Here is an 18,813-nt window from a genome sequence, read left to right on the forward strand (position 1 = left end):
AGAGTGAGACTCTGTCTCAAATAAATAAATAAATAAACAAACAAACTTGCATACATTTCTTCAACTGAGTTAAAAAATTACTTTCTAATTACTGTTCTGTCCCCACTCCCTTATCTCCCACTCACTCCTCAATCTACTGTTGTTTGATTTCTGTTCCCTCCACTGTTCTTGCTAACCTACTATCTGCATCATTATTGTAAAATCCAAGAAATCCTTTGCAAGCTTGTCCAGCCACCTTATTTTGTCATTGTTGTTGTTCTGTTTGGTTTTGTTTTTGGCTTTCAGCAGCCTGAAGCCATGGTTTTTAGTTTCTGTCTCCAGTGATAAGTGGAAAAGAGGGATGAGGAAGGGACATTACTGGCTCAACCAGAAACAGAAACTAAAAACCCATGAAGGATTCTCTCCCTTAGACACCCCTGCTGGAGTCACTACCTTTCTTGTTCTCTCTGCAGCCCTTGATGTGGTTGACCACTCTCTTCTTTTGGGAATACTGGCTTCCTTTGCCTTTTGGTATGGCATATACCCCCTGATTTTTCTCCTGCCTTTTTGTCCATCCTGTGGGCTCGTCTTTCTATGCTATTTCTTTAGATACTGAGGTCCCTTGGGAATCTGTCCTAGGCTCGTATCTCTTCTCAATCCCTGCCGGTGGATCTAGACTTTTTATCACCCAAGCACATGAACAGTAGGGCATATCCTACCTCACCTTGACAAAGCACTCACCTGCCTCGGTCCTCAGACACATTTTACCTAGAGCTTCTGACTGTTCCAGGTATGATCGGAGCAAGCTATCCCTAAAGGAGATCACAAATGTACAGTATGTTTCCTGTATGAACCCCACGGCAGGCAGCTTCACCATCAACCCCCGGCTTCAGGTACAGGAGGAGCCACGGGACCCGGGTTCTAATCATACCTTACTAGAGCAGATGCCCCTTGATTATAAGTAATAATTGGCTTTTTTCCCCACGCAGCCTCTCCGAACGGTAAATCAGATAGAATGCCAAATTTCATCTCTAGGGGAAAAGAGAAACTCCTAGACTTAGAGTCTCAAGATTGGAAGGGATCACAGATTTCATCTGATTTGATCCCTCTTTCTTCAGATGAGGGAACTTCAGAGAGACGAATGACTTTCCCAGGGTCATATGGATTCTCAGTATCAAATTCAGATTTGGACTCAGCTTCTCTGAGTCCAAGTTTAGTTCTCTTCCTACTGTCCCAGGCTGCCATCTTTGACTGAAGGTGCTTTGCCTGTTATTCCCCTAGTCATTTTAAGTTCAACCTAAATGTGGGCATAGTGTAAGCGATGGGACCAAAATACAGATTTAAAGGCTATAGAAGAATGTTCCGTTATTATCTCCAAATTCAGAAGAGGTGATTTCTACTCTGTGGTAAAGGATGTTGAGCTCATGCCTTTGTTTTCTGTGCAGCGTCACTTCAGCCTGTTTGTCCTCTCCTTCCCGGGGGCAGATGCCCTGTCCTCCATCTACAGCATCATCCTCACTCAACATCTGAAGCTTGGAAACTTCCCGGCATCCCTGCAGAAATCCATCCCCTCACTGATCAGTCTGGCCCTCGCCTTCCACCAGAAAGTTGCTACCACATTCTTACCCACAGCAGTCAAATTCCACTACATCTTCAACCTCAGAGATTTTGCCAACATTTTCCAGGTGAGTTCATCGACTCCGAGACACCCTAGGGGCTTATTCTTAATAAGCTCCTATTCTTAATAATAATAAGTAGCTAATGCCCAACTCTTAGGCACAGGCAAAGCCACTGTTCATACATAATCATGAACATAAGGAGACACACACAGTGCCATGGGCTCCACAAGGAAGGCCCTCAATAAAATAGAGTTTCCTTTGCCAATTAAATTATTTCTCAGTAAGCAGCATGCATCTCTGAGTTGGTTCCTTAGGGGCTGCAGAAGGCTCAACATCTTAGAGATAGTGTTATATAATGAGTCCAGTATGCCTGGGAAGAAAAATGGCCTGAAAGAAAGAGAACTATTTTGGATCTCTCATTGGTACATCTATTGATCTCGGGATGAAAAAGAATGTTCCCCAAACCGTGCAAGATAGCTCTGCTTCCTCAAAAAGCCACATTGTCATACTCCTAAGATGCCATCTGCCAGCCCCTGCGAGGGCCTCAGTCCTAAAATTCCCAGGTTCATTTCTAGGCCAAAGCTGTTTCAGATCTTTCCAGCTGCTTATCTGAATAGTGATGGCATATCTCTGCCCATTGCTTCCAATTGCTTAACTCATCACCGTCCAAGTCTCCAGAGCGCCATCTAGCAAACCCAGACCCTTTCTTCCATCTGGTCAGATATAGCATCCTCATGTAGCCAAGTCCACAACTCTCCCATTCTGGATAAGAATCTACAGAAACTCATTTACAGAGAGACCTTCCCCCAAGATAACACTGGGTGATTATTGAGAGAAGGATGCCTTTTACACCAAGCAGAGGCCACACCCATAAAGGAGTGTCAAAGTGAATTAATCAGGGAGTGACACCACCTTCCAATGAAAGCACATGTAATTGGAATTAATTTCCCAGAGCAATTGTGCAGGTAGGACTTTGAGCCAAACCAGCAAAACTCCGGACCCTGACGATATAGGGCCAGGTTGTTCCAGCCAGAGCTCCTGAATGTAAGGAGCGGAAACCTACAAAACCCCGGTTCAGAGACTCAAGAGCTATGGACCAGGAAGGCTTCACCTGAAGGTGGAATCAATGAGCCCCTCAGAATAAGTCTCTGAGAACACATCTAGGCTAGTTCAGGATACCACTCCTGAATTAGATGTAGCTCCCAAACATTAACTCATTTTAAAAATTAAAAACAAACAGAGACCCACATAGATCATATATATTTGCCCAGGAGCACAGGGAAGCCAGTAAAGGAACTGGAATCTAGGCCTTTAGGTTCCTGGCCTGGACGGCTTTCCACCACACCTTTCTGTCCTCATCTGAATTTCCAATGAGGAAAATAAGCATGTGATGGTTAAGGCAGCAAGAGAGACTCAGCTCTGAGCTTATAAAGCCTGCATCTCTGCAGCCCTCAGGACTGGATAGCAGCAAAGTTTCTGCTTACCCACAACTGGCTCCCATTTTTTGAGCATTCATTGAGAAAGACTTTTTCACCACACAATCTCTCTCTCAAATATTACTGCAGCTCTATGAAGTGGGGGTGTTACTAGATGGATTTTTCAAAAAAAAAAAGAAGTTAACGTCATTTGATCAAATCTACACTGCTCATAAGTGACAGAACTGAAGGGGAAAGCATCAGTTATGCTCCATTTACCAGAAGCAACCCAGAACCTTAGCTTCTGCCTGGAACAGCGGTCTTGTCACCTGTACCCCCTGAAATTTAATACTCACGACAACCCTTTGGGACAGAGATTGTTATCCCAATTTAACAGAGGCTCAGAGAAGTTACTGGCTAGTCAATGACAGCACAAATGGTCAGGGAGGTTAAAAAAAAAAAAAAAAAAAAGGTCTCGTGGAATATCGTAGAGTCTAGCCCAGTGGGAACGTTGAGTTTTATGGAAAGGAGAGATGAGGTTGGAAAGGTGACTTGAGACTAGAGTGGGCCCTACTTAAGACTTAAGAGTTAGACTTTAGTCTGTAATAATAGCTAACATTTACTGAGCAGTGCTAAGCCTTTTACATCTATGAATGCACTTAATCCTCACAACAACCCTAGAAGATAAAATACTGATTATTTTCAATTCAGAGATGACAAAACCGAGCCACAGACAAATCAGTCTCTTGAGCGTGACTGCGTGATTGCATAATGGTAAGCAGCAGCATTGATAGAACAGCTAGAATGTTCAGCCCTGCTGTGGAGGTAATTCAGGGTGACAAAAGGCTTCCGGAGGCAAGAGTGCACCTTGTGGTAGTGGTCACTGATGCAATATCAACGAGGAACCGGCCGGGCGCGGTGGCTCAAGCCTGTAATCCCAGCACTTTGGGAGGCCGAGACGGGCGGATCACGAGGTCAGGAGATCGAGACCATCCTGGCTAACACGGTGAAACCCCGTCTCTACTAAAAAATACAAAAAAAAACTAGCCGAGCGAGGTGGCGGGCGCCTGTAGTCCCAGCTACTCCGGAGGCTGAGGCAGGAGAATGGCGTGAACCCGGGAGGCAGAGCTTGCAGTGAGCTGAGATCCGGCCACTGCACTCCAGCCTGGGCGACAGAGCGAGACTCCGTCTCAAAAAAAAAAAAAGGAGGAACCAGAGAGCAGAGAGATGGGAGTGGAGATTGTTCCCCTGGCCTGTTTCTCTGCCTGATTCAGTTAGCCTGAGTGGAAACCCCCTGAGGTCTGCATCCCAGCCAGGCCTCTTTGCAGCCTGCCAGCTGTCAGCTGCTCCAAGTATGGAGAATGTGATACCCCTGAAGTGCTGCCTCCCTTCGGCTACATGGTCCCCTCACTCTCCTACTCTAATGAGAGTTTCAGGCTCATAGCTTGACCACAGTCTCCTCCTACCGGCTGTGAAAAGAAAAGCCTTAGCCAAATTAGATTTGGCAGAGTCTAACTGATCAAAGAACAATTCACAAATCCGAATCGGGCAGCCTACCGGGCCAGAGTAGGCTCAGAGAGACTCCAGCATAGCCACATAGTGGAAGAAGATTTCTGGACAGAAAAGCAAAAGTGATGTAAAGAAAACTGAAGTGAGGCACAGAAATGGCTGGATTGGTTACAGCTTGGTGTTTGCCTTATTTAAACAGAGTTTTAACAGCTGGCCACCTGCGACTGGGCGAAACTCAGTGATTGGCACAAGAGTAGGTTACAGTCAATTTACACCTCCTTTTAATTTATAGTTGACAACGTACAGAGCAACTTTTAGGCCAAACTTAAAGTACATCAGGAGGCAGCTTTCAGCTAAACTTGATTTAACACTCCCTTCCTCCCTGAGTGTCTAACCAAAGGCCTGATTAAGCACGTCACACACCAACTCTGCAGCATCTTAGATAGTTATGTGTTGCACTGAGATGGGGTGGTTTAATGTCTACAGCTTGGTGTTTGCCTTATTTGAACACCAGTTTTAACAGCTGGCCACCTGGGATTGGGCGAAACTTGGTGATCGGCACAAGAGTAGGTTACAGTCAATTTACATCTCCATTTCGATTACAGGTCACGATATACAGAGCAACTTTTAGGCCAAACTTAAAATACATCAGGAGGCAGCTTTAAGCTAAACTTGATTTAACACTCCCTTCCTCTCTGAGTCTGACCAAAGGCCTGATTGAAGAGTATAGAGGATGGTTTAATGTCTACTAGGAGACAGGCACTGCCCAGAGTACGGTGTTGTTTTCCTTTATCCAACTTGATACCAGGCTCAGTAATTCAGACCTTCTCTGTACTCCCCTTGTTCTGTTCAGATCAGAACAGAATTTGATAGTGTTCTCATATGGTTTGACTCTGTGTCCCCACCCAAATCTCATCTTGAATTGTACTCCCATAATTCCCACATGTTGCAGGAGGGGCTGGTGGGAGATAATTGGAATCATGGGGGCAGTTTTTCCCATACTGTTCTTGTGGTAGTGAATAAGTCTCACAAGATCTGATGGTTTTATCAAGGGTTTCCGCTTTTGCATCTTTCTCATTTTCTCTTGCCACCACCATGTAAGAAGTGCCTTTTGCCTCCCACCATGATTCTGAGGCCTCCCCAGTCATGTAGAACTGTAAGTCCAATTAAACCCCTTTTCCTCCCAGTCTCAGGTATGTCTTTATCAGCAGCATGAAAATGAACCAACACATGCTCTGAGTAGCAGAAATCACTAACCATTCCCATCTCAGTGCAACACATAACTATCTAAGATGGTGCAGAGTTGGCATATGACATGCTCACATTTACTCAGCCTTAATTGTCAACCACCCTGACTATTTGGCTATAACAAGATTTATAAACTTCAACTGATGGCTTGCCTCACTGTAAAACACAAAATTCTAGAGGTCAGACTCCTGGTTGGTGCTTTCTCTTGTCCTCTGCATCTCGTATATTGCGGGTACCTAGCAGAGCTGAGGAGATAGAAGCTGAGATAAACATCTGGGTGGAGCCAAGGACACCTAATGGAATTTCTTTTCACTTTTAATAAACTTTATCAAAGTGTAACATACAAGTAGAAAAGCACAAAAGCCACAAGCATACACCTTGGTTAATTATCACAAAGGGATGCCACCTATGTAATCACAACTCAGATCAAGAAAGAAAACATTCTCAGTACATCCCTGATGTTCTCCTTTGCACCGTTCATTCATGCTTTCCTGCTTTCCTCCTCTTGCCAGCCCTAAATATTGTCTAAATGTCTAACATCATAAATTATTTTGGCCTATTTTTGAACTTTATATAAATAGAATATATAGTCAATATCACTTTGCATCTTTGTTCAGTATTATATGTGTACCTCTATTAATAATTGTTACTTTTAACTCAAACAAATTTACAAGAAAAAAACAAACAACCCCATCAAAAAGTGGGCAAAGGATATGAACAGACATTTCTCAAAAGAAGACATGCATACAGCCAACAGACACATGAAAAAATGCTCGTCATCACTGGCCATCAGAGAAATGCAAATCAAAACCACAATGAGATACTATCTCACACCAGTTAGAATGGCAATCATTAAAAAGTCAGGAAACAACAGGTGCTGGTGAGGATGTGGAGAAATAGGAACACTTTTACACTGTTGGTGGGATTGTAAACTAGTTCAACCATTATGGAAAACAGTATGGCGATTCCTCAAGGATCTAGAACTAGAAGTACCATATGATCCAGCCATCCCATTACTGGGGATATACCCAAAGGATTATAAATCATGCTGCTATAAGGACATGTGCACACATATGTTGATTGCGGCACTATTCACAATAGCAAAGACTTGGAATCAACCCAAATGTCCATCAGTGACAGATTGGATTAAGAAAATGTGGCATATATACACCATGGAATACTATGCAGCCATTAAAAAGGATGAGTTCGTGTCCTTTGTAGGGACACGGATGCAGCTGGAAACCATCATTCTCAGCAAACTATCGCAAGAACAGAAAACCAAACACCGCATGTTCTCACTCATAGGTGGGAACTGAACAATGAGATCACTTGGACTTGGGAAGGGGAACATCACACACCGGGGCATATTATGGGGAGGGGAGAAGGGGGAGGGATTGCACTGGGAGTTATACCTGGTGTAAATGGCAAGTTGATGGGTGCTGACGAGTTGATGGGTGCAGCACGCCAACATGGCACAAGTATACATATTAAAAACCTGCACGTTATGCACATGTACCCTAGAACTTACAGTATAATAATAAAAAAAAGAAAAAATAATAATAATAATTGTTACTTTTTGCCTTAAAGAGTAACAGTTATGTTTCTTTCTTTTCAATCCTTAAATTGTTTAATTTCTTTTTCTTGTCTTATTGTGCTGGCTACAACTCAAGTACAATGCTGAGAAGCAGTGAGAGTAGCATTTTGTCACATTCCTAATTTTACAGGGAAACACTTTTAATAGTTTGCCATTAAATATGATGTTCTCTACTGGTTTTTCTGGGTACCTTTTACCTGGGTACCTTTTAAGGAAATATTTTTCTGTCTATAGTTTACTAAGAGTTTTAATTATGAATATGTGTTGAAACTTAACAAATGATTTTTCTGCATCTGTTTAATTATATAAATTTTTTCTCTTTTAGTCTGGTAATATGGTAAATTACATTGATTATTTTCAAACATTAAATCAACCATTCCTGGAATCAACTCATCTTGGTTGTTTCATGTCTTTGTTTTAATATTTTCCTAGATGTCATTTGATAATTTTTAATATAATTTTTGCATCTATATTCATAAGATTGTCTTGTAATGTTTCTCTAATATTCTAAGGTTATAAAGTCCTCATAAAATACTTTGAGAAATGTTCTCTCTTTTTCTGTTCTCTAAAAGATTTAGTAAAACATTGTGTTGCACCTTCCTTAAATGTTGGAAGAATTTACTGGTGAAACCACCTGGAGGTTTGTTTGGTAGAGGTTTTAAATTATAAATTCAAATTCTTTAATACATATAAGACTATTCAGATTTTCTGTTTCTTCATGCGTCAGTCATGTTAAGATATCCATGTTATCAATAGTTGCTAATTTACTGGCATAAAATTATTTGCAATATTTTCAGATTATCTTCAAAATATCTGCTGTATCTGACATTATGTCCTCTTCCTTATGTTGGGTATTATGTGTGTCTTTTCTCTTTTTTTCTCTTCATCATCCTTGCTAGGGAGTTAGCAATTGTGCTAGTCAAAAAACCTGAAGGGTATACCTGCATTATGCATTTGACTTTCTTACTGTCTTAATTTGATATCCATTTTGTATATTATTAATACTCACTCTTTGCTTTATAATTTTTATTCCTACTTACCCTGGGTTTGGTGTTAGTTTATTCTAACTTCTTGGCATGGCTACTTATATCATTAATTGTCACCTTTTGTCTCATCTAAAATACTCATTTTAAGGCTATATAAATTTATCTCTAATCATACCATTAGCTACATCATGCAAGCTTTTATATGCTATATTTTATTATCATTCAGTTGATAATATTTAATCTCCACTATGATTTCTTCTTTGATTCATGGAATATTTAGAAGTGTATTGCTTTTTTTCAAACATGTAGAGATTTTCTAGTTATCTTTCTCTTATTGATGCCTACTGTTGTCAGAAAACACTCTATATGGTTTTATTCCTTTGAAATGTGTTGAGACTACTCTATGTCCCAAGATATAATTGATGTGCAGGTTTTTAAAAATGCATTCTGCAGATATTGGGCACGGTTTTATCAATATTCCAGTTAAAGCAACCTTGTAAATCATGTTGTTTAAAAAAATCCTATAATTTCTAGATTTTTTTGTCTGCTTGTTCTTTGAGTCCCTGAGAGAGATGTTAAGATATTTCACTGTGATTGTGGGTATGTTTATTTTTCCTTTTATTTGTCATATTCAATTTATACATTTTGAAACTATGCTATTTATTAGGTGCATACAAATTTAGAATTAGTATATCTTCCTAGCAGACTGATCTTTTTCTTATTTATTAAGTGCACTTCTTTATCTCTAAAAACGATGTTTGCTTTAAAGTCAATTTTGTATGACATATGACTATTCCATATTCTTTAGTCAATATTTTTATGACATTTTCACTTTCTTGCACTCAGCTTTTCCATATTCTTATATTTAAGGTGTATCTCCCATAAGCAGCATACTGTTGGGCTCTTTAAACTCCAGCCTGACAACATAGCCTTTTAATTACAATGTTTAGTTCGTCTATGTTGTTTTATATAATAATATATTTATGATTAAATCTACTTACACTCTTTGTTTTTAATATATTCTACCTATTCTATTTCCTTTCTTCTAACTTCTTGTATTCTATCAAACTAATTATGTTTTTATAATTGTTCTCCCTCTTTTAGCATAGTATATATCCTTTTGCTATTCATCTAATGGTTATCAAAGGCATCATTTTATCTTTTTGTCTTTTATAAATTAGCATATTTATTAATTGCCATACAATGCAAGGATCTTGGGACAATTTACCTCCCATTGACTTTTGTGCTGTCATTTATTTTAATCCTCTGTATTTTGAAAACCCACTGATATCTGTGTTTTAGTAATTCAACATTCCTCTAGAATGACTCATACGTTACCTTTTCCATTGCTCTTTATTCCTGTAAATTTCTGTTCTTTCACCTAGGATCATTTTTATTTCACTTGAAGAACTTCTTTTTAGTATTTACTTTAGTTCATATCTGTTGGAGAAATATCTCGCAATTTTAATTTGACCAAAAATATATTTCTTATTTTTAAAAAATTTTAGGGGTGACTTGGATTTCTAGGTTGGTAGCTATTTTCTTTCAGCAATTTGAAGGCTTCTTTTATTGTTTCCGTTGAGAAATTAGCTTCAGACTTATCACTTACTAAATACTAATAATACAATTATAAAAATAAACCACAACCTAAATAAAGTCTGTCAAATTCCCTACCTTTGAGACATTTGCCATCACCTGGAAGAAGCAAACCTGTACAAAGACAAAGTAATAATTTGACAACGGGTGAGGTGGCTCATGCCTGTAATCCAGCACTTTGGGAGGCCAAGGCGGGCGGACCACTTGAGGCCAGGAGTTCAAGACCAGCCTGGCCAATATGGTGAAACCTTGTCTCTATTAAAAATACAAAAATTAGTTGGGTGTGGTGGTGCACGCCTGTAATCCCAGCTATTCAGGAGGCTGAGGCACGAGAACTGCTTGAACCCAGGAGGTGGAGGCTGCTGTGAGCCGAGATCGCGCCACTGCACTCCAGTCTGAGTGACAAAAAGTGAGACTCTGTCACAAAAATAATATTGAAAATAATTTGAGAAACTAATAATTCTTCTGTAATCGAGATGTATACATAAAGGCTCTGTGAGGCACATGGGAGGGAACGTCACTGGGCGGGAGGGAACGTCACCGGGCAGGAGAGGTGTCTTGGGCGACTTCAACAAAGGCTTCAATTGAGCTAGATCTTGAAATATGAGCATGGCAAGCAAAACAAAAGGCATGAAGGCACAGAAAAGGGTACAGGATCAGAACATAATGGGAATTTTCTGAAACTGGAATCTGGGTTTTTTGGGAAGTAGTGATAAGAGTGGTCATGAGGGGCCGAACACAGTGGCTCATGCCTGTAATCCCAGCACTTTGGGGGGCCGAGGCAGGTGGATCACCTGAGGTCGGAAGTTCGAGACCAGACTGACCAACACGGAGACACCCCGTCTCTTCTAAAAATACAAAATTAGTTGGGCATGTTGGCACATGCCTGCAATCCCAGCTACTCAGGAGGCTGAGGCAGGAGAATTGCTTGAACCCGGGAAGCGGAGGTTGCGGTGAGCCGAGATTGAGCCATTGTACTCCAGCCTGGGCAACAAGAGTGAAACTCCATCTCAAAAAAAAAAAAAAAAAAAAAGAGCGATCATGAGGAAGCAGATTGTAGTAACATTGTCACCAGACCTATATTCTATGCTAATGGATCTGCACATTATTCTCTGAATTTAAGTAAAGACCCATTAAATGATCCCTTTCCCTCTAAGACAAGAAAGTAAGCAATGAGAACAGGCACAGACATAGATGAGCTTGAACTTAGAGAATTTGTTGAGGTTATTGAGGGGCTCTAACATTGGGTCTCCACTTTTCAGTAAAAGAAAAGAAGGTTAGGACTTTGGCTAATAGTAACAGAAAAAGATGACAGAGAAATTTGAAAAGAATAATAAATATTTGAAACCAATCCTGTAGCACATAGGAAGGGGAACTGACTAGAGAGGTAAATAAATAGATTGCTGACCTGCCAAGGTTAGCTATATCCATTCTAGCCCTTTGTTATAGTTCTGATTTTACATAGTCAATTGTTATCTGAATCGGTTTTCAAAATGGCACTTGTGGAATTGAAATATAGCAGAGAAACCACTTTTTCCCTCATTGTGGTTGATTCAAAATGTAGTGGCTAGAATTCCAGGCATTATAGTCAGGAAGACCTGGTTTCAAAAATTTGTGGTTTGAAGGAAGGCAACTTACTCTATGAAATGGGGCATGTTTTCTTTCTGAATTCCAATCTTCACATTATACAAAATGGATTTAGTAATAATTATTTCAGGGGATCATCATGAGTATTAAAAGAGCTTCATCTGGCAAAGCATCTAGTCCAATGCTGGCTTCAATAGCATCTAATCCACATAACTTGCTTCAATAAATTATAGCTGTTGCAGTTGTTATTTTTATGATGAGCACAAAAGAATAATTCCAATGTATTGAGTATGTAAAATGAGCAATACTTGTTTCCTTAGGCATATTAATTTGAATTATTTAGACCACTTTAGAAAGTCAGTATTTTTATTTTACTTTGAAAAGTGAGAAAACTAAGACTCAGAGATGTCACATGCCTTGCCCGAAGTCACACAGTTGCCTAGTGGTTGCCCAAAGTCACAAGTCACATAGTGGTTGTGCAAGTATTTGAAGTCAGGTCTAACTGCAACCCTTGGGTCTTTCTTTACAAGCTCCCTTTCAGCTTTCCAAGTATTCCCGCCACTAGAATGATCTACTATTTAGCAAGACAAGCCCTGGGCATCATCCCAGGTTAGATAAAATGCTCCAGAAAGTTTTCCTAGCTATTGTACCTCTGGATGGTTACTAATGTTATTTTTTGTGTGTCTGTTCCCTTGAAGGGCATTCTCTTCTCCTCAGTGGAATGTGTGAAATCCACACGGGATCTCATAAGGCTCTATCTGCATGAATCAAATCGAGTTTATCGGGATAAGATGGTAGAAGAAAAGGACTTTGATCTTTTTGATAAAATCCAGAGAGAAGTGCTCAAGAAAACTTTTGATGTGAGTATTGCCCTATGGAATTTTTGGTATTTGAAAAAAAAAAGATAATTATACAGATGATCACCCAAATGATAAAATCTAGCTGTTTAATGGAGAAAGGCCAGAGTCTAGGTGAGGAAGGAAATTCTGTCATGATTTCGCCCAGGTAAAAAGTGCTGAGGCAAGAATAGATGCAAATTAATCCCAGAATCTCTGTGTTGAGAAGTCCATAGAGATCATCTGACCCAAGTCCCTACGTGGTACTTAGTCCCCTCGTAGCATTTCTCAGATTTGTTACCCCAGTGATGCTCTAGCATCCTTGAAAATGCATGATCCCATTGTTCCCAAGGCTGCCATTTTGGGGCCGCTAATAACTGGAAATTTTGAGCAATTTTGGAACTTGGAACATTTGAAATAATTTTAGAGACTGAACATTTGGTCTAATAATAATCTAGAAGTTATTTCTCTGTCCACTACTCAGGTCTACATGACAAACCCTCAAATATTTTAATGCCATTTATCTCACTCTCCCTGAGTCTTCTCTGCTCCAGGCCAAATAGCCTCAATGCTTTTAACCATTTCTGACATGGATTGGTTTCAAACCTAAAGAACTCTGACATCCTCCTGATTGCTCTCTCACCAGTCCTCCCCTCTGAAATTGTGGTGCCTGACTTTTCATCGCACAGCCCAGCTGGGGTCTGACCAAAAGCAAGATCATCATTCTCCCTTTTCTTAAAGACCATAGTTTTGTTACTGTGTTTCCCAAAATATGTCCTGCTAAACAGTTTTACTACAAGGTACTTCTTGAGAAAGTGTCTGTCATGAAATAAGTTGAGAAAATGCTGTATTGTATATGACTCTCTTAGAAATTCATGGTGGATTTAAGACATTAAAGTCCTGAAATCTTGAATAACTCTAATTTACATATCAGTCTGCAAATGTATTGGACCCTAAAACTCTTTCCTCTCATTAAACTTACTAATAATTTACATAAAAATGGCCCATAGATTATGCCTTGGGAGGCACTGATATAGTAGCACAGCCTGAGATCGTATTGTATTTCTTAGTGTCGAAATTACTCCACAGTGAACACTGAGCCTTCTATTAACCAAAGCCCCATCTTTTCCACACATCCTGCTTGTCTGTCCCCTCTGGAAATTAGAAATATTCAAATTTTATATTTAGGTATGCTATGTTGTCCTTATACTCACCTTGTTTGGTTTACCTCCGTATTTTTTTCCTGATAACACCTTGACTCTACCTCTGAAAATATTTACAGTCCATCCCAACCTATGTGACAGCCTTTTGAATGTTTAGACAGCATTTTAAGTCACTTATTTTAGTCTGCTTTTGACTAAGCCAGCCATCCTAAATTCTCCCACTTCTCTCAGCATTGTTATTGGAGCCTGATATTTGAGACCCTCATGTTAGATGCCTTTCTCTGAGCATCGTAGAGTTACCCAATTCAGGTACTCATTGCTGGCCCTGCAGATTAGTCTTCATTGTCTTTATAAGTTGATCTGAGCTAGCACTTCAGAGTCATAACACTTGAACTTTCAAATAGAGTTTCCACGTGTGAGTCTATGTACTAAGAGCACTGCCTTTTGATCACAGACCCAGATATATGAATATTGCCATTATCCTTCCCCAACAACGTTTGAAATGCCAGCCTGAAGCACCCTTGGTCACACCAAATCTTGGTATTGGTATCAAGGAAGAGATTTCCACCAACGAAGCGATACAATTCTGTTTCCACTATTCAAAGCTTAAGCTTCTCTGATTCATGGCCCTGTGTGATTTGGCATCACTATTAAGGAATCTTTGATTCGCTGAGTTGGTTGATTTTCTCTCTGCCTTCTACACAGCATGGCTCTGATCATAAAATTGAAGACTTGTTTTGTTCATCAAAGAGTCTTTGTAAACCAGGCTTTCCAAAACTGTACTTTAGTTCCTCCTCCGCTAGATGGTTGGTGTCAATTGACTGCTATAAGAACAGATTCCCAGGACGTTAGCCCATTCTCGAACAGGGTAAATGCCTTCCCACATTATTTCCTCCGTCCCCATGTGTTTTCCTAATAGCAAGAATAGCCCTCCTGCACTGCATTTACATCTTATCCAAATGTCTGAGCATTTTTGTTACTGGTTGGCAAAGCCAGAATAGTTTAAAAGTTTTCTGCAGTTTTTGAAACCACCTTCAAAATCTAATAACTTGTTTATTTTTAACTGTTTCCAGTCCTTTCTTCTTACACTCAGGCAGCAGCCCTGGTTTCTCTATAGATGTTACTGTCTTCCTCACTTGCCCTATATTAGGTTTGGTGAATCTTGTCCCATAGGTTTACATGGCTAACCCTACAGTGACTTATGCCCTGGGACGTGTGCCTGCTGATAAATAACATACTGGTTACCTCTTTCCCAGGTAGGTCTTCCAGTGTGAACTTTAGGAGGAAAAAACAACAGGTGGGGACAACTGCTCATGCTGGCATAACTTCCTATTTGTGTCTTAGAAAACCTATTCTTTCTCAGACTTTTCTCCTCGATAACCTTTTCTCCTATCTGAAGTCTCAGGTATTTGGGTTTTGACAGGCAAGTAGTTACTTTTTGTCTCCACTAACATGAAAGTTAAAAAATTGGTTTTCTCTTCAGTATTTAGAGGATACACTGGTGAAGAGACATATACTCCTTATCCTTCAAATTAATTGAGTTATACTATACTATAACCAGCCCATATTTATTCAACATGGTAACATTTCTCCTATGGGTGAGATTTGACACACAGCCCAAAAGTGTTGTAAGTAAGGAGTTCTACCATAACTGCGTTAAGATTACCATAAATGCACCAGTCACCTGAGGGTGGCTAGTAGCGCATTCTTCAGAAACCAAGTCCCTGGACCGAACCTATGAAGTCAGGGCTGGCAACATACTTGTGTAATCTCACAGGAAAAGATGTTGGATGGCTTTGCTGTGGATTGAGGACCTAGATCTGTTGGAATGTACATGCAGAAAGTGAGGCGACTGGGCCACGATCCTCTTCATTCGATACTGGCGAAAGAGCCCCCACTTAGAGAAAGCCACCCATCCATCCCTATCTACTCTTCTTCTCACAGAGGCACTCTCTTACTGTGCTTGTGAGGAGGCTCCATCCCACCTCCCACTTCCCATCCTCAGGCCATAAGGAATAACAAACATGACCTGAGGCTTCATGGAGCTGGTAGATGGATGTCAAACATCCACTTAAAAGGACTTCTCAAGAGAAAGACATGTTGGAAGTAGCACTGATGCTTAATTTCCAGGGAATGTGCAGAGCAAATCAGGTGTCTCTGCTCTGTGGAACCAAGCCCTAGGAGTCAATAATGAGGGCCCTTATTCCTGTGTCTCATCACCAGGATATTGAAGACCCTGTGGAGCAGACCCAAAGCCCGAACCTGTATTGTCACTTTGCAAATGGTATTGGGGAGCCCAAATACATGCCTGTACAGTCTTGGGAACTTTTGACCCAGACTCTGGTGGAGGCCCTGGAGAACCACAATGAAGTCAACACAGTGATGGACCTAGTTCTCTTTGAGGATGCCATGCGCCATGTGTAAGTGTGCTTCTCATCTTCCTTTTCCTCAGTTGCTTCCTCTTCCCAGTCACAGGGGGTTTCATTCGGCTATTTGAGGTCACTTCTGTAAAACCAGGAAAGGAGCTCCTGCTTCTGCCTTAAAGGTCAACATGGCTGCTGGCAGAGCAGCTGCAGCTCCTGCCACCGGCGCTAGGGGGCAGCACAGTGCCGAGCTCAGGCAGGAATGGGTTCATTTCCAGGTCCGCCATTTGCTATCCTGGGCATGATCACAGTGACACCGAGGACAGACTTGAGGTCATAAAATGAGACCCAGAACAGCTCAGGAACTCCATCGCCACCTGGCTGTTAGTCCAAGGGTCCTTTAAAAAAATGAGATAGGCCGGGCGGGATGGCTCACGCCTGTAATCCCAACACTTTGGGAGGTGGAAGAGGGTGGATCATGAGGTCAGAAGATCGAGACCACCCTGGCTAACACGGTGAAACCCCGTCTCTACTAAAAATACAAAAAAATTAGCCGGGCGTGGTGGCAGGCACCTGTAGTCCCAGCTACTCGGGAGGCTGAGGCAAGAGAATTGCTGGAACCTGGGAGGCCCAGGTTGCAGTGAGCCAAGATCGCGTCACTGCACTCCAGCATGGGCGACAGAGGCTAGACTCCATCTCAAAAAAAAAAAAAAAAAAAAAAAGAGATAGGGTTTGTGTTCAAGTGCATACATATTTCAAAAATAAATGTCCTTTGATGTTTTTGCCATCTAGTGAATCACTGAAAGTAATAACCAAGCCTCCAAGACTGTCTAGCCTCACACCAACACCATCCTGACCCTGCTTCTTACATTTCCCAATCTGAGACCTATCACCAGCGCTCACTGCCCTCCAAAATCCTTCCACCTTCCCCCAGGGTACTCACAGTCTTAGCAGCAACATCCGCTTCATTTCAACTTCTCTGAACTTTCCCTTTACTGCCAAATTCTAACTGATACCTGACTGACCCCTGAGTGGAGGAAAGCTGTTTTTTCTTCCCCATTCTATGTGCTCCATGACCTAGAGAGGAGTAAGTAACCTCCTTACCCCCAGTCCCCCAACCCAATGGCACATTTAAGTCCTTTCTTCTCTTATCCTTCACAAACCCCAGTTCTTTTGAGCACAGGTCACCTGCATTTCATACTCATTCTTTCTCCTTGTCACTGTTATCTGCTGACAGCCAATTACTCCCCATCATCGGCTAATGGCCTTAGTCCCTGCCCGCCCTTCCTCCTCACCCATGTCTTACTCCTGGCATCTAGCTAATAATTCTTTCTGTTCCTTGGCTTGCTTGGCTCCCATGGTCTTTTCTTCTAGCCCACCTCAGCCCTCACTCTCATGTTCCTATCATAGGAACCCACCTCAAAATCCCAATTTCAAACATCCCACTTTCTGACCTGTACCTGCCACTCTCCCACTCATCTGCTCTAGTCTTTCATTCAATTTCATCACGACTTCATTCATTGGACCAACTACTTCCCCAGACTCCGTTGTCTCTCCCACTACCATGTCTTTACTTTCCCTTTTTAAAAATTTAATTTAACTTAATTTAATTCAATTTAATTTAATTGTTTTTTGAGACAGAGTCTCTCTGTGTCTCCCAGGCTGGAGTGCAGTGGCGTGATCTCAGCTCATTGCAAACTCTGCCTCCTGGATTCAAGAGATTCTCTTTACTTTCCTTTTTAACCACCATAGACCCCATCATCCCAGTGCCAGCTCCCCTAACTTTCTTGTCATTGTATCCACAAAATCTCACTCAGGCTAAACCTCACTATCTTTTTTTTGTTTTTTGAGAGGGAGTCTCACTCTGTCACCCAGGCTGAAGTGCAGTGGTGCGATCTCAGCTCACTGCAGCCTCCGCCTCCTGGGTTCAAGCACTTCTCCTGCCTCCGCCTCTGAAGTAGCTGGGATTACAGGCGCCCACCACCACACCCGGCTAATTTTTGTATTTTTAGTAGAGACAGGGTTTCACCACATTGGTCAGGCTGGTCTCGAACTCCTGACCTCAGGTGATCCACCCACCTCAGCCTCCCAAAGTTCTGGGATTACAGGTGTGAGCCACTGCGCCCAGCCCCAACTATCTTCTCATTTCACCCTGCCCCTAAGCAGCTAGACAACTGTTGAAGAAAAATCTCCCACCATGTTGATTGTTTTTGCTCCAGATCTGCAGCCATAAATATCAAACAGGCCTCAACATTGCTAGAAATTGCCCTCCTCTACCCTAGGCATGTTGCTCCTTTCACCATTCCGTGATAACTGCGTTACACATTTTCCTTCTCTTTTCAAACTCCCAGTGCCTTATTCCCAGTTAATGAGCACCTCTCTTTTTTCACTGGGATAATGAAAGTGACCAGAAGAGAATCTCACATCTTCCCATCATCAAATCTAACAGCCTATGTGTATCCCTGCATCCCTCCCACAAGTCCTGCCTTCCCTACAACTTCGGTTCATGAACACCCCTGTCCCTGCCTAAGTCTAGTCCCTCCACCTGCGCCCTGGATCCCATCTCCTCTCACCTTCTCAGTGGCTTCACCTCTCGCTGTAATTATCTCCTCTCTCTCTCTCTCTCTCCTTCTCCCTCTCCTATTTTCTCTCTCCCCTCTTTTATCATACTCCATCATTAATTTCTGGATTATATGCATCAGCATACAAACATGCTGTGTTATCACTTATCAAAAAATAATAAACTATTCCTTGCCTCTTACATTCCTTTCCATCTGCTACCCCCATTTCTCTGCTCCTGTTCACAATGATGCTCATCCAAAATGTTGCCCATCTTTGTCTTACTTTCTCATTTCTGATTTCGTTCTCTGCCCACTTCTTAGCCCTTGAACAAAGCAATGCTTGTCATCGTCACCTCT

At 41.4% G+C, this 18,813-nt stretch overlaps 1 protein-coding gene across 1 annotated transcript in view; it reads left to right on the top strand.

The window, feature by feature from the left end:
• The window catches only part of DNAH9 (dynein axonemal heavy chain 9), a 376,944-nt gene that overhangs the window by 191,140 nt on the left and 166,991 nt on the right, over window positions 1-18,813 (top strand). Inside the window, exons 40-43 of the mRNA XM_015118601.3 lie at window positions 770-872; window positions 1,425-1,664; window positions 12,232-12,393; window positions 15,756-15,952. Coding sequence (XP_014974087.3) covers window positions 770-872; window positions 1,425-1,664; window positions 12,232-12,393; window positions 15,756-15,952 — 702 coding nt within the window. The remainder of the gene's footprint in view (window positions 1-769; window positions 873-1,424; window positions 1,665-12,231; window positions 12,394-15,755; window positions 15,953-18,813) is intronic.

The sequence above is a fragment of the Macaca mulatta genome, chromosome 16, assembly GCF_049350105.2.
Source record: "Macaca mulatta isolate MMU2019108-1 chromosome 16, T2T-MMU8v2.0, whole genome shotgun sequence".
In the NCBI taxonomy this organism is placed as follows: Eukaryota; Metazoa; Chordata; class Mammalia; order Primates; family Cercopithecidae; genus Macaca; species Macaca mulatta.